At 39.8% G+C, this 27416-nt stretch overlaps 2 protein-coding genes across 3 annotated transcripts in view; one reads left to right on the forward strand and one right to left on the reverse strand.

Moving 5' to 3' along the window:
• ATP8A1 (ATPase phospholipid transporting 8A1) overlaps nucleotides 1-10732 on the reverse strand; it is a 231995-nt gene extending 221263 nt beyond the window's left edge. The window contains exon 1 of the mRNA XM_078446155.2: nucleotides 10491-10732. Within this exon, the coding sequence (XP_078302281.1) occupies nucleotides 10491-10539 (49 nt within the window). The 5' untranslated portion in view covers nucleotides 10540-10732. The remainder of the gene's footprint in view (nucleotides 1-10490) is intronic.
• Nucleotides 10733-10911: 179 nt separating this feature from the next.
• GRXCR1 (glutaredoxin and cysteine rich domain containing 1) overlaps nucleotides 10912-27416 on the forward strand; it is a 308046-nt gene continuing 291541 nt past the window's right edge. For both annotated transcript variants that reach the window (XR_013555303.2, XR_009616437.3), the window contains exons 1-2: nucleotides 10912-11076; nucleotides 12321-12390. The gene's annotated coding sequence lies outside the window, so the exon portion shown is untranslated. The remainder of the gene's footprint in view (nucleotides 11077-12320; nucleotides 12391-27416) is intronic.

The following is a 27416-nucleotide window of genomic DNA, read 5'->3' on the forward strand; positions in this document are numbered from 1 at the left end:
CAAGGGCACTCAAGGGCAAAGCATCCCAGAACACTCCAGGCTTGCACAGCCCCAGCTACAGATCCTCACTCAGCAGCCAGGCCATATGAGGCCAATATTCCTGATAAACATATATGCAAAAATCCTCAACTAAATATTGGCAAACCACATTCAACAATACATTAGAAGAATCATTTACCATGATCAACTGATATTTATCCCAGGATGCAATAATGGTTCAATATCCAAAAATCAATCAACATGATGCACCACATTTGGGGCATCTGGGTGGCTCAGTAGGTTGAGTGTCTGACTTTGGCTCAGGTCACAATCTCATGCCTTCTGAGTTTAAGCCCTGCATTGGGGCTCTGTGCTGACAGCTCGGAGACTGGAGCCTGGAGCCTACTTCAGATTCTGTCTCCATCTCTCTCTCTTGGCCCCTTCCCTGCTCACACACTGTCACTGCCCCTCTCTCTCTGAAATATAAATTAACATTAAAAAAAATTAAAAAACATGATGCATCACATTAACAAAATGAAGGAAAAAACCCATATAATCATCTCAACAGATGCAGAAAAAGCATTTGACAAAATTCAATATCCATGGATAAAACTCTTAAAGTGGGTTTAGAAGGAATATATCTCAACATAATAAAGGCCATATACGACAAACCCACAGCTAACATCATACTCCATGGGGAAAAGCTGAAGGCCTTTCCTCTAAGATCAGAAATAAGACAAGTATGTCAATGCATGTCACATTTACTTATGATAATACTGGAAGTCCTAGCCACAGCAATCACACAAGAAAAAGAAAGAAAAGGCATCCAAATTGGTAAGGAAGAAGTAAAACTATTTGCAGATTACATGATTATACACACATACTATATATGCACATATACACAAATATATATAAAACCCTGAAGACTTCACCAAGAAATTGGAATAAATGAAGTCAGTAAAGTTGCAGGATACAAAATACACAGAAATCTGCTGTGTTTCTATACACTAATAACAAAATAGCAGAAAGAGAAACTAAGAAAACAATTCTACTCACAACTGAACTCCCCCCCACCCCACCGAAAATACCTAAAAACCAAAGAAGTAAAAGACTTGTACTCTGAAACCTAAAACACTGATTGAAGAAATTGAAGATGACACAAATGGAAAGTTATACTGTGCTCATAGATGGAAGAATATTGTTAAAATATCCATACTGCCCAAAGCAATCTATAGATTCAATGCAATGCCTATCAAAAACCAATAGTATTTTAAACAGAACTAGAACAAAGAATCCTAAAATTTATAAGAAACCACAAAGGACCCTGAATAGCCAAAGTAATCTTGAAAAAGAAGAACAAAGTAGGAGAGGACCACAATCCTAGATTTCAAGCCATACTACATACAAAGCTATGGTAATCAAAACAGTATGGCATTGGCACAAAAATATATATATCAATGGAACAGGATAGAGAGCCCAGAAATAAGCCCATGCTTATATGGTTAATTAATCTAAAACAAAGGTGGGGCACCTGGGTGGCTCAGTTGGTTAAGCATCCAACTTCAGGTCAGGTCACGATCTCATGGTTTGTGGGTTGGAGCCCCATGTCGGGCTCTGTGCTGACAGCTCAGAACCTGTAGCCTGCTTCAGATTCTGTGTCTCCCTCTTTCTCTGCTCCTACCCTGCTTGTGCTCTCTCTCTTAAAAAATGAATAAATAGCCAGTTAAGCATTGAACTTTAGCTCAGGTAATGATCTCAGGGTTCGTGGGTTGGAGCTCCACATCAGGCTCTATGCTGACAGCTCAGAGCCTGGAGCCTGCTTCAGATTCTGTGTCTCCCTCTCTCTCTGCCCCTCACCTGCTCATGCTGTGTCTCTCTCAAAAGTGAATAACATTTAAAAAAAATTATTTTTAAAATTACAACAAGGGAAGCCAGAATACACAAAGGGGAAAAAGACAGCCTCTTCAATAAATGGTGTTTGGAGAACCAGAGAGCTACATGCAAAATAATGAAACTAGACCACTTGTTTATGTCATACACCAAAACAAACTCAAAATGGATTAAAGAGATGAGATATGTAAGATATGAAAGAATAAAACTCCTTAAAGAAAAAATAAGCATGGAGCACCTGGGTGGCTCAGTCGGTTAAGCATCTGACTCTTGATTTCGGCTGAGGTCATGATCTCATGGTTTGGGAGATTGAGCACAGAGCCTCCTTGGGATTCTCCCTCTCCCCCTCTCTCTGCCCATCCCCAAACTGCCTGTGCACACACATGTGCGCGCGCGCTCTCTCTCTCTCTCTCTCTCTCTCTCAAAATAAATAAGCAAACTTAAAAAAAAAAAGAAAGAAAAGAAAAAGTAGGCAATAATCTCTTGGACATTAGCCTTAGCAACATTTTTCTAGAGATGTCTCCTGAGGCAAGAGAATCAAAAGCAAAAATAAACTATTGGGATCCCACCAAAACAAACACACAAACAAACAAACTTTTGCATAATGAAGAAAATCATCAACAAAATGAAAAAGAAACCTAGTGAATGGGAGAAGATATTTGCAAATAATATATCTGATTAGGGGTTAATATCCAACATATATAAAGAAGTTATACAACTATCAAGAAGACAAATAATCTGATTAAAAATGGGCAGATGACATGAAGAGACATTTTTCCAAAGATGTACAGAAGGCCAAGAGACACATGAGAGTATCTCAACATCACTAACCATCAGGGGAATGCAAATCAAAACCACAATGAGATATCACCTTACACCTGTCAGAATGGCTGTTATTGGAAAGACAAATAAGTGTTGGCAAGGATGTGAAGAAAAAGGAACCCTCATTTACCATTAAGGAGAATGTAAACTGGTATAGCCACTATGGAAAACAATAAGGAGATTGTGCAAAAAAATTGAAAATGTAAATACCATGTGATCCAGTAATACTACCACTGGGTACTTACCCAAAGGAAACGAAAACACTAATTTGAAAAGATATATGCACCCCTATGTTTATTGCAGCACTATTTACCATACTGAAGATATGGAAGCAACCCAAGAATCCACCGATGGATGGATCCACACACACATACATACATATAATGGAATATTACTCAGCCATAAAGAAGAATGAAATCTTGCCATTTGAGACAACACATCCCTGTGGGATGGGCCTACAGACTCCAGGACCTACAGGACCTGCTAAGTGAAAAAGGTCAGAGGAAGACAAATTACATGATTTCACTTATGTGTGGAATTTCATAAATAAAAGAAATGAACAAAGAAACAAAAAACAGAAACAGACTCACAAGATACAGAGAACAAACCAATGGTTGTCAGAGGCCAGGGGGGTAGAAAGGATGGGCAAAACGGGTGAAGGGGAGTGGGAGGTACAGGCTTCCAGATATGGAATGAAAAAGTCATAGGAATGAAAAGTACAGCATAGGGATTATAGTCAATTGTATTGTAACAGTACTGTGAGGTGACAGAAGGTGGCTACACTTGGCAGTGAGCAGAGCATAATGCATGGAGAAGTTCAATCATTATGTTATACATCTGAAACTAATGTAACATTGTATGCCAACTACAATGATTTTTTTAATTTAAAAAATGCTTCTGAAAATTAACATACACTAGAAAACACTATAAAGAAGTTAACAAACTATAAGCAGCGAAAAATAACTATCTTTAACATATGAGAAGCTCTTAAATTTCAATACAAAACAAATTCCATGTCATTTTATGACAAAATATATTTAACCTAATAACTGAAAGCAATGTAAACTTAGAGATTCATTTTTTGCATCAGATATTCATAAGGGTGAGAAAGGTGGCAATACAACGTTGGAGAAGGAATAAAGAAGTATGCACTCTTGGTTACTTTTAGCAGATGTATAAATTGATACAATCTTTCCAGCAATTTTGAAATATGTATCAATAGCCATTTAAAAGATGCATACTTTTGATCCAGAAATCCCTCTCCTAGGGCCTTTTTACAAAGAAATAATCAGAAAAGTGTACAAATGTCTAAAAATGCTTATTCAAGAATCCTTTTTAAAAACCTGAAATGACCTAAATGCCATAGAAAATCCCTTAGTAATTATACACTAACATAAAAATGTTAAGCTTTCATGAAATTAATGATCTATGTATTCAGCAAATAGTATTGAGCCCCTACTAAATTCGAGGCTCAGCTCTAGGCAGAGAATATAAACTATCACTGTTTCCCACTGGAAAGTAGTTGCAAATATATACATATATATATATATATTAATATGTTAACAGTAGTTATATTTGGAAGGCATAGTTTGGGGTGATTTTTACTGTCTTTCTGACACCTTTTACAGTGCGCATTTTTTTCCAACGAGCAAGTGTGAAACTTCTAAGATCCAGAGAACAATGTTAGGCTTTTCCATTAAAAACAAAGTTCAGAGTTATCCATTCATGTGACAAACATGGAGGGCCACGACCCGAAGTGCAGTGTAGAGCAGTAAACAGATCACACTGTTCACACTGTTGTTTTTGTTTGTTTTTTGTTTTGTTTTTAAATTGCTCTCGCAGGAGGAGGGTGTCAAATAGGTCTAGTTGTAAGGCATCTCTAGATCATCTTACCTCTAAGTCATAAGATTAATTTATTCATTCAACAATATCTGAGCTTCTATTACATTCCAGGCAACGTCCTCAGTGGGAGCCATGTATCGGTAAACAAAACAGACAAAAATCCCCGCCTTTAGTTTAGGGAATTGACGATCCAGAGAATAATAGCTTTGAAAGGTACGGGCTCCAGCTAGCAGTGAAGAATGAGACTGCTGCCTTTACAACATTTACATTCTAATGAAACTCTGTGAACAGAAACCTATACTATAGGGTTCATACTAGAGAAACTCAACTTCAAAACTATACTCACCACACGAACTTTCCTATGGTTGTAAAGTAGCACATGATTCAGTTCTCACTGTTTTTGAAATGACATGATGAAAATGTGAACGATATGCTATATTTTAGAAAACCTTAAAAATTTTAGTTCTGCCACACTTACTATCTCTAGAATTGCACTAAGCGAAATGAAACGTATTGGGGATTCTCAAATACTGATTTTGTGAAGTATCACTATACTCACATTCCCACTCCCTCACAATGCCGTATCAGTTCTAAATCTAAAACCGATCTCCAGGTTTCCTTTGGGATCTCATTCATTCACCACACCTTTTTGTCTCATCACCCAACTAGCTGGCACACAGCATGTGCATAATACATGCTTATTAAAGGAACAGGTATTCTTAGTCATCTTTTACCTGGACAAATGAAACCTCCCCCAAATTTCCCTTTAACAATTCTTACAGAAACTACTCGAATGTTCCTTTCGCTATCTTTTAAGTAAATAAAACACAATATGCTATAAAATTGCAAACATTTTAAAGTTGCCATTTACACTGACTAGTTTAGGAAAACAATGCCTAAAACAACTAAATTGATCACTTCGCACATATTTTACACAACCAAATGAATGCCTTACATTTTAGCCTAATATTCAGCAAAAGAAAATGCAAACTATTGGACAGGTGTGTGTGTTATGTGTACATTTCCTTAGTTTTGAACAATTAAATGCTTATTATTTTATCAATTATGAGCTCCAGAACACTCCTTTATTTCAAGCAAGAGCCTTTGCCAATCTCAACACCTGAAGGTCTCTGTGCCTGTTAGCTGTGTACCCAATAGCCATTCTTTCTTTCTCCTTTAGTAATAAAACACTGAGTAATGTGGCTAGCTAGAAAATTCCATTCCCAGCTTCCCTTGCAGATGGAAGCCACAGTAAAATAAACAAGAGTCTTTGTGTGGTACTTCCAGGAAAACCCTTTGGTCTTTCATCTTTCTGTGTTTTCCTACCTGGAGCTTTTCCATGATGGTTGGAACCCCAGCAACCACGTTATGACTTCATGGAAGATGGTGAAGCAGAAAGGTGTAAGGAGACAATGTCCCTTCCAATTTTATGTATCAAACATAGCTGCTCTGGACTGCTTACCTCCATTCTAGTGTTACAAGAGAAAATTCTGTATAAACCACCACAATTTCCGTCCCTGATTCTAACATTCCTAATGTTGTATTCAGAGACTCATTTGATTTAGCTGGGGTAAAAATGAAGAAATTCAGAATTCTTAGTCTTCTGTTTCATCCTGTTTTGCTTTCTGGAAAATTTATCTAGTCTCAGGGATTACCTATTACCTCTGAACTCAAGATTCCCATTTGATTTTGCCCACATCTACCTTCCAATTCTAAGTATCTTCAAAACACATCCCCTTGGATATCCCACAATTACTACTTCTCATTGTATTGACTCTCCTCAAGTTCCTTATCTTTTAATAATTTTCCCAATCAGTCAGATTCAAGACTAAAGCAGAGGTCCTCAAAATGTGTTTCACTTATACCAGAACATCCTGGGACGTTAAGAATGTAGATTCTCAGTCCTGCAGATCTAATGAAGAAAATCTTCATGAGTAACACCCCCAAAATGTGGCTTTAATGAGATACTAGAGATCTTACAAACATTAGAATTCAAAATTCCTGCTTTAGAATTTCCTTTTATTTTAATCCATTTGTCTCCCGATCTATATTGCTACGTTCTATGATGTGACTTTTGTGACCTCCTTTCCTACTATTCTCCCCCACGCTGTTCCTTTAACACTCCTGACTCTCTTGTCTTGGGGGCCTGTGCTGTGACTATTCCCTCTACCTAGAACACTCTTCCTTCCCCTAGATCTCCACAAGGCTAATTCCTTCACTTTCTCCATGGCTTCTTTTCAGTGAAGGCCAGCCTAATCAACCTATTCAAAATTGTAATCCATCCACCAACCTTATGCATCGTACCTTCCTGTTATATTTCCTGTAGTACTTACTACATAACAAATTCTATAATTTGCTAATTCATTGTGTTTTCCTGGTCTCTTAACTCACTAAAATGTAAGCACCTCCAGGGCAGAGCTTTTTTCTATCCTGTTCACCAATGTATCCCAAGTACCTGAAATAGAACTTGTAGGAGCTCAACAGATACCTGCTGAATGAGTTAATGTTTTACTCAGCAATATCTCAGATTCCTCCCTTCCCATTCTCACTGCTGTACTTCAAAACTAATCCTGACCTTTGTCATTACTAGATTTTTTTTTTTTTTAATGATAAGAGTCTATCTTGCCATTCTCTCCAAACCATCCAACAAGCTTCCAGATGCATCTTTCTAAGACATTTACTTTTTTGGGGATGTCATTCCCCTATGATGATTTGGGGCCTAACTGGCCCTGTTACATATATTACACACTGGACTCATGCTTGAAGGAGAAATGGATTAGACAAACTCTAAGATCTCCTTCAAATACTTGATTCTGTATCCAAATGACTCATCTTGGCATTTGAAATACCTTGTAATCTAGCAGTAATTTACCTATACATATTTATATCCTGCTCCTTCCAAGTCTCCTCTGCTCCTGGCTAATTTCCTTAATATCTCTCAAATAAGCTATGTTGACTTTCACCATTTTTTCAATTGGTTACTCTCTACCTTTAACACCCTCCCAACTACTGAAAGAAAAAAAAAAAAGGCAATATCCTTTGAAATCTTGCTACACAGACCTGAAGGCCAGTGCCATCCAGCATTATCTGGGAGTTTGTCAGAAATGCAACAGCTGCAGCCCCATCCCAGACCTACCAACTTGGAATCTATACCTAACAAGATCCCTAGATGACTGATGTGTTCCTTAAAGTTTGGGAAGCACTCATCTCAAATTATTCCTCAATGAAGTATTCACTCAGTAGGCCTCATGTTCTATGTCCTGACCTCCAATGGTATGTATGTCAGCCATAGAAAGCACAATGTTCAATTAATAGCATCCCCTCGTGGACTATTTATTCCTTATTTCTTGTAAGTTCTCTAGCCCTAATTGGGATGTAAATAACTTGTACACAGGAAAGCCGTGCATCTGGCCAATCTGGCTGCAGGGAACAGAAACCCATTTAAGTCACTTGGAGGGAAAAAAAGAGCTTATTCTAACACTGCTTGGGAACAGTGACTAGAAAACTCAGGGAGGGAGGAGTTCCAAGGCTGGGCTACTGCCTGTCAGCATCTGTCTCTCTGCCCCATTCTCTCCATCCAATCCATTCTCTCTCCTATTTTTCTCTGTTTACCATAGTTCCTGCTTCCTCATGACAGCAGCATTCATGTGACCTATTAGAGCCAGCCATTCTTTCCTCCACTAGCCTATTCACCTCTGTCCCTTTCTGTTTCAATTTTCACCCTCCGGCTGTAAGCTTAACTCTTCCCATGAGAGAGATGCTCACCACAGAGAATCTTTTTGAGCCAAACCACAAGGTTACAAGTGTCTGCACTACCTTGTAGGATTGTCTGCCCTTGAGTCATGAGACCACCCTGGTCCAATCAGCTGAGCCAAAGGCGTTGCAGTTCAGAACAAGGCCCTTTAGGCAGCAGGAGCTGTCAAAGGAGAATATGCCTTAGGAAAGAAAAGTGTGGGCAGGGCGGGCAATGAGCCATATCTCCAGCCTACAGAGTCATTATTTATGTTGTCCTCACCATAGTCCTGAGCAACCTACTGAGCACATAATAAACTGAAATCAACCACTATGCGAGGGAAGAGTCATTCACCAAGCTCCATTATGGCCCTGACCCCGGGATGCACAGGGAATACAAAGATTAAATAAAAAAGTCCTTATTTGCCCAGAGCTGTAAGTCCAAACGTGTCACTGAACTAGCTACTTGACCTTGGGCAAGTACCTCAACGTGGGCCACGGTTTCCTCAACTATCAGATGAGACCACCTTCACTTACTTCCAGAAGTGTTGAGAAAATGCTTGGAAAAATACACATAACAATAAAAAAACAATACTGTAGCATTTCGGTATTAATAACACCCACTCACATGCCACAGGTTTTGCATTGTTTTCTGGTCTTTTCTCTTTTTCTGATTTCCCACGATACATGGTTCATTAGTTGCTGCTATTTGAAAAAACAATCCCAATTATTACCACTCTATTTTCATTACCTGTATGGCTCACTCAGATGATTAGAAATATTCATTCATTTCACTCAGATGGATAAGATGAAAAAGAACGAATAAATTTTTTACCATGTACTTTTAAAAAATGATACTACCATTTATTCACCTTGTATCCAAAATTGTCATGTCTTACATACTTTTCCATTACAGTACAAATAACAATAAGTATGTACGAAATTCCTATGTAGGACACAGGCCAGCTTTGACTCTTGTGTGGCCACTACTCAGAACCGTTTCATTTAGTATTGCCTAAACGCTGTAACAAGTAAACCACAGATACTACAACTCGATGTCCCCATTTTTTTTTTTTTTTTTTTTTTTTTTACATGAAGATTCTGAGGAGGAAAAACAGTAAAATGGCCTGTCTCAAGCCCTGGAGTCTTAGTCTCCTAACTGCTAGACCTTTCTAAAACCACTTTACCACCTGCCTCACATTAAGGGAGGGGGGTGGAGGGGGGAGGGTGGGAACCAGTGATGACGGCAAGATAGACTAGTTCTCAAAACCATGTTATTCCACCCTTTGCAAATTCAAGTCCTGGTTTATGGGAGAGAAAAACAAAACAAAACTCGAGATATGTACAACCTTGGCTTTGCCATAAGCAAAATCAAGAAATGTTTACCGAGTGACTGTCACTTGCCAGGAAGAATGCTGAGGGCTCCTGAGATGAGATGAAGAGGGTGTCTCAGCCCTCCAAAAGCTTACTTGCTATACCCTTGGGCATCTGTTGCTCACTGCTGACAGGTGTAGCCATTCAACAGCTGGCCCTGGGTGGAGCAAAGAAAACGGCTTCCACCTAGCTAAAAAGTCAGCTTAGCTGGCCAAAGTGAGGACATCAAGGAAAAGGAAAAACAAAAATGAGATCGCAGACGGAAGCTGGGTGGACTCCACTGCAGGAGGGAGAATTGCAGACCGTAATGCACAGAACCCGCTGGGCACCCAGCCGCAATTAAGGCTCCTCACGCTGTCAGAGGCAAGGGGCTGTGGATCAAAGGATCCTGAATCTGGAAAACGCACCCCGCTCCTTGGGGAGCCGCGGGGAGGGAGCTGCAAAAAGGTGGGTGCCAGAGGCGGGGGCGGCGGGCTGGGGTCTGTTCAATAGGGTGAAGAAGCCAAGTGGAGACAGGGTGGCTGGTGCGCTAGCGGGGAGGGCGGTGGGCAGGACGAGAGCCCTCGGTGACAGGAACCGAGTTGTCACGCTGCGGTGTAAAGCAAGCCCTGGGGCTCCCGCCGAGGACACCAATTTCAGGGCTCTAGAGCCGGGAAGGGGTCTGCGAATGCACTGCAGGCGGCGCTGGGAGAAGGATCTGCCAGGGCAGGCACGACAGCCAGACTTACCTAGGGGAAGAGGTGGGACGGGGGCATCTTTTCCCTAACACACACACGGCCCGACCCCAAGCTGGCCCTGAGCCACCCCCGTGCGCGCTGCGCGCACAGCCCCGCGCTGCGGCGGCCGCTCACCCTCCGCGCGGGAGCGGATTTCCGACACGGTCCTCCGCATGGTGGGCATCGCTGCGCCCGCCGCAGGTGGATCCTCAGCTGGGACTCTGCACCTGTCACGGCGCCGCGCGGGCGGGAGACCTGGCTGCGCGGCGCCGAGTGCTCAGCGGCCGCGCGGGCCCCGCAGCCCACCCAGGGCAGCGGCGCCGCCGGACGGCCCCCGCACGCCGGAGCTGGAGGAAGAGACTACGAAGGTGGTGGCGTCTGCGGCGCTAGCGAGCTCTCCCGGCAGCCGCCGAGGGGGCGGCTCGGCGAGGGGCGGAGCTCGGGTGCCGACGCCGGGGGAGGGGTCGCCGAGGCGCGCGCTCACTCGCTCCCGCAGCAGCCCGGCAGGGAAGTCGGGAGAGGGGCGGGGAGAGAGCCGGGAGAACCTCCTCCGCCCCGCCCCGCCCCGCCCCGGACCGTACCATTCCTGGGGGGGAAGGGTGGTCAGCTCCCAGCCCCCTCTTCACCCCCCGGGCGCCCTCGCTCCGTCTCGCAGCTTCGGCTCGTCCCGTCCTTGCTCCACACGGTTCTGACTCTGCCGAAGCCTTGACTAGAGAGGAAGGTGTGCTTTGCCCCTGTATCTCCGTGTATCTCCTTCCCACTACCCTGCGGCTTTTAATAGCAATGGAGTTGGCCTTGGTCTAGAAAGTGGTGTTGGGTCCGAGTGGACCGGCGAAGGGGGCGAGAAGGCTTGGGACGCCAAGGGTTAAGTCCCAGTCCGGGCAATGGAAAGGGACCGCGAGTTCGCCGCCTGGGTGGAATTCTAGCCTCCCAGAGCGGCCGGCAACCCTCACTGCCTGAGCCTTACTTGCCCCATAGCCCGGCCCGCGAGCAACAGGCTCTGAGGCCGGGCTTCCCACCCCCGCGCCAGTGCTCCTCCGGCCACGGTGCTTGGTTGTAGGCGGACTGCTTGCGAGTGGGCAGTAGCGTCCCGCCAGTGTGTGCGCTCAGTCCGACGACGCTCGGGAATTGCAGTAAATTCAACAATTGTGCTAGGTGGTTCACAAAGGACTTTTTTGTTTTGGGTTTTTGCGTGGAGTCAAACCTGCAGGAAGTTGAGTGCAGTAGTTTTACTTGAAAAGGGGAAGTGCCCTAGCATAAAATCCATAAATGCTACATTTTAATTTGCTCCATACCCTAGTGATCATCCTAACCTCATTACCTTTTATTTTGTATAGCAAGGTCTATGCTAACAAGTTTTTGAAACTAGTACCGTATTCTTTTATTGCTGATTTTATCTTCAAGTTAGGATGTAAGGTTTTATGTAGATTCTGGTGAGCTGCTGAAATGGCAAGAAAGGAATAAATTAAATTAAAAGCAATTTGCTTCTTCCTTCATCTTGTGCTCTTCCTCCAGTATCCTGTGGAAGAGAGGCCTTTTATGTGAGTTGTTTTCAGATCCTGAAGGGAGAGATCTGAGGAGGTTTGACCAGAGAGATAAGTGATTATTCCCAACCCTCAAGATAAAATGAAATCCACTAACAGCATCTTATCTCCATTTGTGGTATTTCCTTTGCCTCCTGCAGGTAACATTTGCTAATCAGAGCTCTGCCCTACATTAATACTCCCCGTTATGTGGTCAATGCATATTTATGAACAGCCCACTCTCCTAGGCTCTGATTCAAAGGCTGGGATTAGAACAAAGAAAATGTATTTCCAGTATCCCTGAAACATCAGCAAGGGTAGAGCAGGGCTCAAGATAATTGTGTTTTAGTGATGGTCATGATTTGCAAGTATGGTCTTCGAAAAGTAAGAAATAAGCAGTCTTGTTAGGACTGTCATCACTGGCCATTTTTATTTCTTCCAGGTCCAGGACTTCCTGTATAAAGCAGGTATCCTCTGGCTTGATGAACATGAGTCTGGAACAAATTAAAAGGGTAAGTACAACCATGGAGACAGTAAAAATAAAACAAAACAAAACATCGGCTTTAAAAGTTAGTGAACAGAAACCAGAGAAAATGCTGTGCTTTTATGATTAACATTTTAGGTATAGTTTTATAAAAAGCCAGAGCCAGTTTTTATTCAAAATCAGTGCACAGCAGCATGACGGTTTCTGATTTATGAGCAATCACCTTTGTAATTCCTAACGAGCCCTCAAGTGAAGTTCAATTCTGCTTAACTGAAGGGAGTTTCAGAGATTACCTGTATTTTCTAGAGAAATCTGTTTTATATGGTTCTGTGCGTGTGTGTGTCCCATTACCAACCCATCAGGAAAGTTGACAACATACGCGATTCATATAGGAAATGACCACTGTCTTTCATACAGAGACGATCATTGCATGGTACAGTCTAGCTTACTGTGTGTCCTTTTCCCAGATCATACTATCACTATCCATAATGGTGATAGTATGCCAATCAACTCATTTCTGAAAAACCACTCATTCCTGATGGCTAGAAACCACACACATTCGTATTGGGGCAGAAACCTGACTGAAGTAGAATATTGAACTAATCTGCATCTGCTTGATTTCAATTTTTTTTTTAATGTTTATTTATTTTTGAGAAAGAGAGAGACAGAGCATGAACGGGGGAGGGTCAGAGAGAGAGGGAGACACAGAATCTGAAACAGGCTCCAGGCTCTGAGCTGTCAGCACAGAGCCCGACGTGGGGCTCGAACTCATGCACCGCAAGATCATGACGTGAGCGAAGTCGGACGCTTAACCGACTGAGCCACCCAGGTGCCCCTGCATCTGCTTGATTTAAAAGCCCTCTCAGATATTCTCACCTTCCATTGTTGTGTGAAGTACAACGTGCCAGCCTCTGGCAGGGCACTCTGATTCTGGCAACATGACCTTGTCACAGAATCTGTGGTACAATTCAGATGTCAGCAAGATCATTTTAAAACTTTCAGGTTCTATGACCATGCTACTGGTGGATTTAGGAGGGAGAGGGTTCTTCAAGGACAGCTTCTCTAAGGACCAGGTTTTATCATCCTCCACAAGATATGTATCGAATGCATAAAATGTGTGAGGCACCAAGCCAGAGTGCTAGGTGACAAAGACACATAATGCACATGTGAAAGCTAACCAGCAATATGACAAAATGGCTGACACTTAAAGTCCAATAGACTATAGACATCGAGAGAAGGAGAGATTCCAAGAGCTGAGGTGATCAACATGATTAAACTAGGTCTTAAAGTCAGAGTTAAGGATGTAGAAATGGAGGGAGACATCATTTCAGGTAGGGATGCTTGACATACAGTAAATACTCAATAATGATTGTTTAGTGAATGTTTAAGGTAACTGGAATGATAGAAAAGCATATATCCTTGGGAGGAACAGAGAGATCAATTTGACTACAACAAAGCTTCTCCTCGGGAATCTGTACACCTTAAATGGATGAATTGTGTGTTATATGAATGATAACTTAATAAAGATGTTAAAAAAAATATCTCCAAAGTTGTCAGCCAAAAATTATCAAGGCCAGAAAGTCAAAAAGAGATGTCAGAGGATATTCCTACCTTAGTGGGTTTTCACTTACCTGATATTGCCTGGGTCTTTTGTTGTTTGGGGCCACCAAGGGTTAAGAATTTGGTCTCCTTTGGGAGGAACTCATAGTCATATAGGTGCTCACTAATATACTGATTTATAATAAAGGCTGATGTGTTTTGTGAACTTGTGGCCCAAAGGTAGAGACATGCCTGAGAACCCTGCATCTGATTAGGACTGAGGTGTGGAAAGTTGATTTCCACACTCCTATAAAATACAGACACTGAATAGTGCTGGCCACCAAATTCTATATTCTTTTGCAGGTGCATAAAATAATTGGATAAATTAATCTTAAATTGTAGATAATTACAATTATCTTTTAGTTTAAAATTGAGTCATGACAAAATTCTATCAGATTGCAAATCTGCCTGCTTATTTCAAGGAAAGATGCTTGTTACCTTTGGTATATAGTTGCTATTATATTGATTCAACAGATAGTATAAGGTTAAGATAATATATTGTTAGATTTGTAAGGCACGTTCCCAAAGTCTTCCCATCTTGATTGCTCTCTTTGTGTCACCATCCCTTAACATGCATACCCCTCCAACAAACCAGCACATTCTTTAGGCTCTGTTTCTAAAATATATCTTAATTCTACCCACTTCTTTTCATCTTTGCCACTCTTGTACAAGTCACCATGATCTCTCGCCTGTAAAAGCCTCCTTACTCATCTGTCTGCTTTTATTTTTGTCACACATTCATCTTCTAGAAGCCATGGTTATTATTTTAAAGCACAAATCAGTTTATGTTATTTCTTAAGACTCTTCAGTGGCTTGCCAGAACACTTGGAATGAAACTCAGACCCTTTATGATTTTCTCCTTGCCTGCCTCTCAGACTCCTCTCCTTCTGCTTCCTCATTCAGTCATTGGAGTCAGATGATTCCAGCCCACCCAGCTTAGATTTCCCCACTTCGCCCCCAGTGCCAGCCCCCACCACGTTGCCTTATTCTGTCTTTCTCATAACACTTATCTCTATCTGAAGTTTTCTTATTTGCTTACCTGTTTAGGAGAACTAGGTCTTGCTACGTTTCTCTCATTCCAATTTGTGTCTGTCATATAGCACAGTATCAATACATATTTGTAGAATGAATGGATGAGCTTAAAATTGTGTGCACTGTGATTGATCTGGTTCCTTAAGATTCGAAACTGGAAATAGGTAGAAGAATGGGTAGCATGCTATTTAAAGGTACAAGAGGTTGTGCCCTTCATAAACATATATACTGGAATATATTACTTTGTCAGAGTCATTTACATGAAATAATTTAGAGCATATTTATTGTGAAGTACTTGATATTGAAAAAATCTTGTGAATACCATATTGGCTTTTGTCAAAATTAAGTGATGAAATTTTAAAAACGAACCAGTTTCAACTAAAAGCTCTAACTCTGTTGTCATTGAATAATTCAGGCACTTACTCTTACTCATAATGATAAGATCAATACTTTTCTCTCATGCCTGTGATTCATTTCTCATGACTGTATCATCATTCTCTTTTCAAACACCTTGGCAAGTTTTTAATTCAGAATTATAATGTCTTTATTATAATGTCTTTAAACATTATTATCTTCTTCATATACTGGGAATTCCCAACAAAAAGTACAATGATTTTTTCTTGACTATAATTGAAAATACTCTACTCATGTTTAAATGAAACTAGAGTTTTAAAATGTGGCTTGGTATTATAAGAAAGAACTTTTAATAGAAATTTTAAAAACTAAAAAAAAAAAAAAATAAGAAAATTTAAAAACTATCATCCAATATATTTAAAATAGCATTAAGTTCACATACAATCATTTTGGAAAATAATTTTCCGAATATTTTACTGAAAAAGTAAATGAACATTCAAGGGGAAACAATCCTGTTGAGAACTTAAATTCATATTTCTTATTTGAAACTGGTAAGAAACTAATTAAAAACAATCCTAGTGTTGAGAACTTAAATTCATACTTCTTATTTGAAACTGGTAAGAGACTGATTAAATGGTAAGATTTTTACTTCAAAAGTCTCTTTCCTATCAAAGCCAGGAATTGAAAATTAATACTGTTAATGCTTCCCCCCAACCCCATTACATTCTAGTAATGCTGATCCTTTGTAAAATGCTGTTGTAAAATACCCCATGAACTTCATGGGTAATACATTTAGCATATCATGTTATAGATTTTGACATTTTAAAAAAGCAGCTTTATTGAGGTATAATTGACATAAGCTTCATATGTTTAAAGTGTAGAACTTGACAAGGTTGGACATATATGCACCTGTGAAGCCATCACTGCGTTCAAGATAACATATCTATTACTTTCAAAAGTTTCCTTCTGTCCCTTGGTGTGGTTGTTATGTATAACTAGAGATGCTTTTTCTCCACTTTATTGAGTGCCCACCATGTTCTAGATACTGAGCTGAGTATTGGAGATTGAGTAGTCAGCTAAAACAAATAAGTTTCAGGCCCTTATAGAACTTACGACATTAGTCAAATAATTATGTAAACAAATATAAATATATATCATACTCTAAGGAAATGTAGTCTACACCTGTATATATTGAGTGTATTACAAAGCATTTCTGGGTTTTCACATTGTATCTAGAACTCTTCAAATTTGTTTATATGTGGCTTTGTTATAGATCTAAAAAAGATATACTAACAGTTTGTTTCTACTGGATGTGATGGCTTTTATCTTGAAAAAAGTGTGGTATTTGTTATATGGAAAGGATAACCACTAAAAGCAAGAACTTTTATTATAATCTATTTCCTTGATGTTGCCCAGAAAGCCAATATTGGAAATAAAAAGAAACACCCAAGAAAATCTCTTTTTTTTCTTGCCATGTCAATTAGGTGCTCTTTCAGGGAGGAAAGATGACAATACTGAGGAAAAAACTATTGAAAGAGATGAAAATCTCAGAACTTTTTTTGAACAATTGAGTATAACAGTAAATGAGATAAATATAATTATAAATACAGTTTTGTAACTCCATGACTTTTAATTTAGAAAGAATGCCAGGCTTAAAAAATGATTTCCTGATTAACTGAAATAAGCCATAACTTTCAACTATGAAATATTTGCCAGTTGTGTTTTGGCCTCTTGGATGATGTAGCCTCTGCTCGGGTTCATAATTCACTGCAGTGTTTAGCAGATTTATTGGAGAATAACAATGTTTTTTTCCTCCCTCTGACCCTAAAAAATCGGAAACAACATCTGCTGGAAAGAGGAATTATTTATCACCGTAGTTTCTTGGCAACTTTGAACTCTAAGGAAATCTACCAAATGGAGAAAGAGAATCAATCCAGGGTTACATTTTAGTCATCCCCCAAAGAAAAGAAGGTAGGGGAACACTATAAAGAAAGGATGTAAAGGAAGTGAAGTGACTGCAGGTTCAAGGTTTGTGGAGCTAGAGACACTGGAGGTGAGAGCACAGTGAGCAAGTGCTAAGTAGGAGAGCAGACGCTTGGACTTTTGTATAGATGGGCTTCCCTATGCCAGACTTTAAATGTGGGCCCCTCTTCCCTGCCTTTTTCTCTTGTCTATTTTTTTTTTCCCATTTGGTTTGTACTCTTAAAACTGACCTCAGCCTGTTAAATTGGAACCTCTTTCCTCCTATTCCTGCATCCATGCTATTCTGACTCCCGCTTGATGCTCATGCTTTCAGAAGTCATATACTGTCTAACTGAGGCAGCTGCAATCTGTGGCCTGCATCACCCCTCAGTTTCCAGTGCCCACTGGCTTCATCTTATACCTCCTTCCGGCTTCTGTTGGCTTCTGACTTGTTCTTGATCTACAAAGTGCAGGAGGCAAAGGGAAACCCATAGTTTGGGAAATACTGAGAGATAAATTTGAATAAATGCACAGGAACCAAATTAGGGAGGACCATGCAAACCAGCAAAAGTGATGGACTGTATGCACAGAATGAAATGAGAGGCAGTGTGGGGTCTGGACGCAGAATAAAATTGGGCTTTAAAAAGATCCTTGTGATAACAGAATGAGGAGCATGAATTAGAAGCAGAGACTCCAAGTTGGAAATGACAAAGATCTGTTCAATTAGCAGAGAAAAAGGTGATTTTTATTTTTATTTATTTTATTTATTTTCTTAAGTTTATTTGAAAGGGAGGGAGAGCGAGAGATTGAGAGAACATGAGTGGGGAAGGAGAAGAGAGAGGGGGAGAGAATCCCAAGCAGGCTCCACGCTCACAGTGTGGAGGCTGATGTGGGCTTGAACTCACAAATCCAGAGGTCATGACCTGAGCTGGAATCAAGAGTCAGATGCTTAACTCACTGAGCTACCCACACACATGGAATAGGTAGTTTTTGAAAAAATTGAACTTGAACATAACATGAGGAATTTTTAGTAATACTTATGGGACTATGGAGAATAAAGGACATGTTAATCTGAAAAATATAGATAATTTCCTCTGTATAGTATAGATATAACTATAGACATAGATAATGTCTGTATTTGAACTTTTTAGATGTTGAGTCGATTTCCTATTGAATCGATTTATGACATTCAAAGAGGGGAGATTGCCTTTGCTACTTGCTTTGAAATGTTACGTATGTTATATTTGAGCATATGCTTAATTAATGGAAGTGTTTCATTTATCTTTTAAAGCTACTATACATTTCAGTAGCCCAGAGAAAATGTATGATTAATCTAAAAACCTCATTGGTATCAACACTGATGTAATGAAAATCACTGGACTCAAAAGACCTGGTTTGCATCTCAGTTCTGTCCCTTTCTAGTGGCTTGATTTGGGGAATGCCATTAAAAACCTTTCTGAACTTCAGATTTGCTTAGTGGGTTACATGGAGGCTTTGCAATCAAACAGCTAGATTCATATTCACATTCTATCTCTTACCAGGTTACCTAATTTATCTCTGCCTCAGTTTCCTCATCTGTAAAATGGAAAATAATTATAATGTCGATTTTATAGGAATATTGTGAGAAATACATGAGGTAATTTATTACAATGTAATAGACAAATTTTAGTTAATAAATTTGTTAGTTAATAAATAATTACCATTTAATTAACCCAACATCTCTTTCTACTCCGGGTGACAGAAAATTAAATGATTTTAGGTATCAGAGGCATATTCCTAACGCCTTCTTTTTTTGTATAGTCAAATAACACAAGTTTACTTAATTTATCACTTGTATGACAAATAGCACAAATGTTGGATATATAATTTTAATGCAGGATTCTATTTATTGATTTTCAGAGACTTGTTGGGAGGAATATTCATTAGTAGTATTTATTAAGATGCCAGGGGTGCCTGGGTGGCTCAGTCGGTTAAGCGCCGGACTTCAGCTCAGGTTATGATCTCACGGTTCGTGGGTTCGATCCCTGCATCGGGCTCTGTGCTGACAGCTCAGAGCCTGGAGCCTGCTTCAGTTCTGTGTCTCCCTTTCTCTCTCTCTCTGCCCCTAGCCCCCCTAAAATAAATAAACATTAATTTTTTTTAAAAAAAGATGTTAAAAAATATGCCTGTATGTGTCACTTAGAATAAGATTCAGTTGCCCATAATATTATGAAAACCCCAAAATAACAGTGGTTTTTACGAAGTTGAAGTTTGTTTCTTTGTCATATAAAAGAAGTCTGAAGATAGGCTCTATACTGTCATCAGAGGTCCAGGGTCTCCCCTTTCTGCTCTGCCATGTTTACAAGTGGTTTCCATCATCACGGTCACCTCTGGGTCCTGTCTGGCTTCTGTTGTGCCAGCCAGAACATCCACATTGAAGATGGGGAAAGGAATAAGGATAAAAAGGGATCCCAGCATGCTTTAAGCATCTGTTACTGAAATCTTACCTAAAAGTTATGCTCGTATCTTACTGGCTAGAACTCAGTCACATGGCCACAGCTGAAAAGGAGGCTGGTAAATTTAGTTTTTTATTCATCTGGCAATGTACCTGGATAAAACATGAGGTTCTGAGGAAGAAGAGAGTGGATTTGAGAGTAGGCAACCTACATTCTCTGCTATACTTTCAGTTAAATCTCAGAAATCATTCTCAAGGTTGCATTATTAAAATTTTGGAGTTCTTCATGGACATTGTAGTGGAACTATGTTTTGGTCAAATAGTGTTTTAAATATGTATAAGAAAAAAAAAGATTTTACTTCTTTTTAGAAACAGGCTTGATTAAACAGGTTTGTAACTGCTGAGGCTTAGCCCCAAATTTATTAAATGCTAATTGAAAATAATATTGAATTGAGGACAGTTGAAAATAGAGAGGGAAATTAATTTAATGAGGTAGTAACTTAGTTGTTAAGGTGACTTCCTGGTTAAAAACAAATAGAATCTGAGAGATGAAAAAGAGATGGGGCAATGGATGACGTAGAAACACAGAAAGATCTTCTATTTCAGCTTTTCCCCCTTCTGTTCACATCAGAAAACAGAAAGATCAGAGAATTCGAGGTGTGAAGAGAGACAATATATAATGGCATTTGGGGAACATAAGTCTGTCAGCTGTACACAGATTGTACTTTGTGGGAAAAGGCCCAGACCTTGCTAGGAAGCTATTGGGGCCCTGTTGTCCATGGGGGTTTTCTGTGTTCTTGACAATGGCTTTTGGATCCTGAAAGGACTATCTGAAGCAAACTTTATTTTCTAAAAATTAGTATTTAATGTACTAAATACATATGTTAAAAAATAGAGTTCTTTTTTAAGCTTTAAAATTCAACTTGATCGGGGCATTTGGTGGCTCAGTCAGTTAAGCATCCTACTCTTGATTTCAGCTCATGTCATGATCTATGGTTTGTGGGTTTGAGCCCCACGTCCGGCTCTGTGCTGACAGTGTGGAGTCAGCTTGGGACTCTCTGTCTCCCTCTCTTTTGGCCCCTCCCTTGCTCTCTCTCTCTCTCTCTCTCCCTCTCTCCTTCCCTCTCAAAATAGATAAACTTAAAAAAATAAAATTCAACTTGATCATTTTATTCTATTTAAAAATCTAGCAGATTTTAAGAATTACTTTTGAGGACATGGTTGATTAATGTTTGATTCCATTCATAAACTAAAATGACTTTAAGCATTTTAAACTACACTTATGAAGTTGAATTTTGTTTTCTTTTTAAGTCCTTCAGTCATCTGTAGGCTTTCAAGTGTTTAAGTAACCATTATAATAAGATAAATTTAACTTATGAAAATAAGTCTTAGGCTTTCTCAAATTTTCAAATAACTGATGGATTTCAGCATAAAATCTTTGGTATAAATCAATTTTCCTGTCCCATCAATTTAATTTGGAATCATAACATGACATATTTTTGTAGTAGGTCCAATTCTCTGGATTATTATTTCTAAACTTTACTAAAAGATATTAGTACTTATAGGTTTGATGTACTTAGTCATATATAGACTTAATTCTCCAAATTTAAAGCTACTAATTCTCTTGGAAACAATTATGCCATCCAAACAATTTTACGGTTAGCATTCCAAGTACTTCTGGAGGTTACACTTTAAATTAGCTGAGGCTGAATATTAACCAGAGATATCAACTGAGACATCTGAGCTCTGGAACTACGGATACCCTTGAAATTTGTTTTAGATCTTTGGCTGTCAATGGGCCTCAGTCCTCAAGATTCAAGTCCCCATTACCTCACATTTCTCCTCACATGCAGAAGTTATATTTGATCCATTTGATTGGCTTCAGCTAATCTATTACTGTATTATTTTACTTCAAATTATTTTCAAATTTTTTTCCTGCTAGTACTAATATGTATAGTTCTTTTCATGACATTGGATTGAGTTTTATTTATCTTCCAAGACTTTTTATAATTGGCTCCTTTTAGTTTTAAGGTCTAAGCTTATAGTCAAGGGACCCTGAACTAGGGTGGTGGCAATTGGAATGGAAACAAAGGGAGAAATGGAGAGGTGTCACGAGAGGAGAATGGAGAGTAGATGTTAGGATGAGGAATGGATTCGTAGAAGAGGAAACATCGAAGAAAGATCCCAGAGGTAAGTTGGAGATTGGCAGTTCCAAACCCTCAGTCCATATCTATTCCCCCTACAAATCCCCTGCAGTTGGTGATATGCTCTCCTACTGACCCCTATGAGAACACACAACCTGGAGTATTTATCCAGACTAAGGTATAGAAAATCTATAATTCCAGAGTTTCTTCTGGGTCTTCTGGTAGCTATAATTTGGCAAGCAAGGACAGATAACTGTTGTTTGAAATGATGGATTTTTCTTCCTCACCAATAGGCTCTTCCCTGTGTTTTAGAAAGTGGAGGCTGAATATGAGAGTAGAAGTTGGAATGTACATTTGTAATGACAAGTGCTGTCTTCTTACTGAAAGAGGGACTGTGTGAAGATTATTCAATGTTTAGGGAACTCTCTCTTCTTTAGTATGAACCTATTCTGTATGGTCTCAGAAAATCACTCTCAGGGGGTGTGTGTGGTAGAAACAGAGATGTACAAGTTCAGTACAATTTTTATTTTTTAATTGATCAGGGAGAATGAGGAGGCATGTTGTCTCACACTGATGGAAGGATGTCCTATCAGGCAGGTCCTTAAAGTACCACTATTCATCCATCTACAGTCCTCACTGTTTATGTCATTCTAGACTGAGTTATTCAGTATTTGGAAAGTAGGCGATCGAGTCCACTGTATTCCGCTGGTTTCAGGAGAATGGGGATTTTCTTAAGTAGAAATGGAAGTTAGCACTGAAGGTTTAAACATTTGGGGGAGAGGGGCGCCTGGGTGGCTCAGTCGGTTAAGTGTCCGACTTTGGCTCAGGTCATGATCTCATGGTTTGTGAATTCGAGCCCTGCATCAGGCTCTGTGCTGACAGCTCGGAGCCTGGAGCCTGCTTCAGATTCTGTGTCTTCCTCTCTCTCTGTCCCTCACCCACTTGTGCTCTGTCTCTCTCTTTCAAAAATAAATAAACATTAAAAAAAAGCATTTGGGGGAGAAAGGAAGAAGGGGTAGTGAGACAGGTAAGCAAGTCTAGAAACTACAGTATTCCTTCAAAGAGATTCCCTGTGAATGGATTCAGCTACCTTTTTTCCTTTCCCATTAGACTATGGAAGCATATTTATCTTAATGTTTTATGTTACAAATTTTCAACAGAATTTTGACATGTTTCAGATTTACAGAAAGTTGCTAAATGTAACAAAGAATATTTTACTATTTTTGCTTTATCCTTCTCTGTTGTTTTTCTGAAAAGTTTGAGAGTAATTTCCTGACATGATACCCCTTACTCCTAAGTAATTCAATGTGTGGTTTCCTCAAGTAAGTGCATTCTTTTACATAGCCACAACACAATGATTAAAATCAGGAATTTAATGTTAAAATGATACTTGTCTCTAATCCCCAGACCTTACTCAGATTTTGACATCTGTTCCAACAATGTTCTCCAGAAAGTGTGTTGCATTCAGTTGTCATGTTCCTTCTGTCTTCTGTAATCTGGACCAGTTCTTCAGTCTTTCTTTGTATTTCATCACCTTGACACTTCTGGAGAGTGCAGGACAGTTGTTCTGTACTATCTCTTTCAGTCTGGGTTTGTTTGATATCTCCTTGTGGTTTGGGCACGATTACTGAGGAAGTGAGGCTGTGTTCTTCTCAGTGCACCCTATCAGGAGGCACACGATGTGGATGCTTCAGTACTATCGATGTTAATCTTGATCACCTGGTTAAGGTTGTAACTACCAGGCTGTCACTATTTGTCCTCTTGTAATTAGCAGTATCTGTGCAGGAGACCGGTTTTACATTTTTAAAACATTTTTTAATACATTGTACAGTTTAATTCTACTCTCCATATTTGGAAAGGAAGTTTTGTTTCTTTTTCATTTTTCCCAGATATGCTCTTTGCTTGTCCATTCTCCGCTGTGCCACTGGTACCCACCCCTTACATCTCTGCCCTGGGTCTGTTCACACTGCCTCAGTGGAGTATTGAGGGGTGGGAGGGAGAGCCCACAATTCCCATCACTCCCCCCATCTCTTCAATTCCCAGGACACAACTGGGAATTGTAAAATGTAAAATTGTAAAAAATCCGTAAAAATGACAGGAACATTTGGGAGTTTTTTGAAAGGGAGTATATGAAATGGAAAATAAAAGGATATTTGATGTACTTTTCTCACTCTGTGACATTTCTGAAAGCTTTCCCTGCTGAGTAGTTTTCTGAACACCTTTCTTACAAAAGACACTGAGCCAATTTGTTCTGTAGACCTTACGTACCCCTCCTCTTCTGTTATGTGGGAAGCTTAGTTCCTACATGAGATCAAACTCACTGAACTTAAAAAGTACTACAATCACACCGAAAAACTAATATGTTAATATTATTACACATCTAGTAAAAGCTCAGAATTCCTTCTCATTTAGCAACTCTTTGTAGACAAATTAAATATAAAGCTAGCGGAAATGTTCTCATTATAGAAAAACTCAGCATAATGAACAGTCATGGTGAAAGGGAAGATTTTACTCTGACCTATAAGATATCTTGTTGCTTCTGGTTTTTCTTTACAGGTTAGTGGGAAATTTATAGGGTAAAACATGGGTATTTCAATGTCTGTTTCTATAACACGTGAGATAACATGTTTAGGGAATGTGCGTGTGAGAAATGAGATACCACTTTCAATGAGAGGTAATCAAAAGAGTTGCATGCTTACTGAAATTTCCATTCTGCCAAAAACCTGCTCCAATAAATATTTCATTCTAAATAGGAAGAGGAAAAGCTAATCTCACATTCTCTCAATTTCATTTTAGATTGTTTTCTGGCATTGGGAAATAAATAGGGAGACTTTTGTTTTTGCTTTTGTTTTTTCTTATCACAACACAGGGTGTCTTGGAACTACTGACAGTTGAGAGCGTTGAAACAATGAGTGAATTATTTGGATTGGTTACCTTGAAGAAGCCTCAAGGATTTGGCAGGCATTCAAAAGCCAGAGATTGAACGAGTTAAGGATAAAATTGATCTGCCTTACAGCTTTCTGTCCGAAAGACTGCCTGGTTTTGTTGCAGCTTTGGAGTCTGATCTGTCTTGTCTAGAACCCTGAGAAATTTTGAAAGCCCCGACGAACACCCAGTAAAATCTACCAAGCAAGGTCCAGGAACCTGCCTCCTTCCACCAAGACACAGGCATCTAGGCACCTTGCTCAGGCATAGACAGCGCATCTTGGAGCAATCAGCCTGTTCCCCTTGAGCTCTGTTCTCTTATTTCCTCAGTACATGCAACTGTCTGAGCTTCTGACTTAGACACAGCAGAGATACTGTTGCTGCCGGAGGGTAATAGTTTGTTCTGTTATCCTGGAATGCCCTTGCACTGAGAAAATTAGAAGCTGGAGAGCTCAATGAATTTTCCCACTGTACATTTCTCGTTAGCTCTTCCTGCCTCTGATTCTTCCTGCCATTTTAGAGGGAAGAGCCATCCCACTTCTCAGGCTTCCAGCTTGCCCATGGAATCAGTTGGGTACATTTAATGCACACAGAGGAAATGCTTATAGAGCAGGTAGCAAAAATAAGGACAGAATGTTTTGTTTTTCTGATCCCTCAGAGAATGGGATATTCCATGTAAGTGTATTTTCTAGACAACTGAATGAAACTTCTGCCTTAAACATCAAAGTCTATTTTTAACTGTGAGAAGCAGTGTAGCATAATGATTAAGCACATAGACTCTGAGGCAGATTATCTGTAAATAAATCCTGACTCTACCACTTTCTAGCTTTGGAACTTTTCGTCCTGTACTTAACCTCTTTTAGCTCAGTTTCCTCATCTGTAAAGTGGGGGCGAAAGTAGAGTTATTGTAAGAATTAAATAGGATTAGATGAATTAAAATATGTAAAGCATGTAAAACAGTGTTAAGTATGTTGAGTCCCAGAAGTTATTATTAATTCAACTATTCATATGCAAATCTTGCTATAAAATTGTACCCACCTTCTTTTTTTATTTTATAAAACACATTGAACATTGAGTACTTGGTGCCTTCATACCCAGAGAAATAATAGTCATGCCTTCAGACCCTGCTATGATGACGCTAATGGTGAAAGATAGCTAATATTGTTTATTTTGCAGGTTTCGTGAATGTTATTGGTAATCCCTATGGTACACCTCTAAGATACGTACACTTATAAATAGGCTGAGAGGATTTACGTGCTTTCCCAATTTCACACCACGAGAAGTAAAGATTTGAGATGCAGATCCAGAGGCTGTGGGTTGGGAGCTGGTGCTCTTGGTCACCTCACCCCACTTTCTGGTGGCTGGGCTTTCTTGTCACCACACCAGTCGTTCTCAGACCTGAGCATGCATTAGAGCTCCTGGCGGCCTTGTGAGAGCATTTGCTGGATGGCTGGCCTCCTACCCCAGAGGTTCAGATTCAGTAGTTCTGGCGTGGAGCCCGGCACTGGGGTGCTAGCTTGCTTGGTGCCATGGATGCTGCTGGTCCAGATTACCCTTTGAAAACTGCTATCCTGCACCCAATGACTCCATACTATTTCTAATTCCAACTTTTTTTTTTTATTGCCCCATTACTGTTAACGGCACTTGAAGCTATCTCTGTTCTTTTGCTCTCAAACCCTATTAAACATACGTTCAGCTGTTTTAAAACCCTCTGCAGCTTACCTCCTGTGGTATTGAATGTGTGCATTTTATGGCAGCAGTTGCCGCTGAGAGGTTCCTACACTTGTAGCTCAGCTCCTTGGAGCATTTGGTTCATTAACTCTGCGAGGAGCTTCACTTACTTCTTTGCATAGTGCTTCCTTTTATTTAAATGTGGGAAAAGTGTTGAGTAACTAAGCTTAATAGATTTAAAATGCCCATCACATGCCACTTTTCTCTCCTCGATGTTGAAGCCTTCACACCCATCGGAGGATATTCTCTGATATCGCATAGTACAACCTAGCACACCGATGACTTGGGTTTTTAGCCTCCTCAACTCGGGAGTCTAGCTCCAGGACCTAGAAGGACCTCTCCTTCTCTCTCTGCCCCTCCCCTGCTTGCACATGCTCGCTCTCTCTCTCTCTCTCAAAATAAATAAACTTAAAAAAATTTAAATCTAATTTTTATATCATCTCTCCTAGAAAATAGAAGAGAGGGAACACTTTTCAATTCATTATGAAGCTAGTATTACCCTGGCACCAAAATCAAAGACCATACAAAGAAAAGAAACCATATACAATATTCCTCATGAATATAAATGCAAAATCTTTAACAAAATCCTGGCCAATAGAATTCATCAATATATAAAAAGAATTACATTCCATGATCAAGTGGGTTTTATTCTGGGGATGCAATCAATGAATTTTTTTAAAGGATTTGAGAATAGAATAAGATCAGGACTAAATATAAGACTATGGAAAATTTTGTATTTATTTCCTTTCTTTAAACACAGAATGTGTTTGGGACCCCTGGGTGGCTCAGTCAGTTAAGCCTCTGACTTGGGCTTAGGTCATGATCTTGTGGTTTACAAGTTCGAGCTCCTCGTTGGACTCTGGGCTGACAGCT

Source organism: Panthera onca, chromosome B1, assembly GCF_046562875.1.
Source record: "Panthera onca isolate mPanOnc1 chromosome B1, mPanOnc1 haplotype 2, whole genome shotgun sequence".
NCBI classification, from domain to species: domain Eukaryota; kingdom Metazoa; phylum Chordata; class Mammalia; order Carnivora; family Felidae; genus Panthera; species Panthera onca.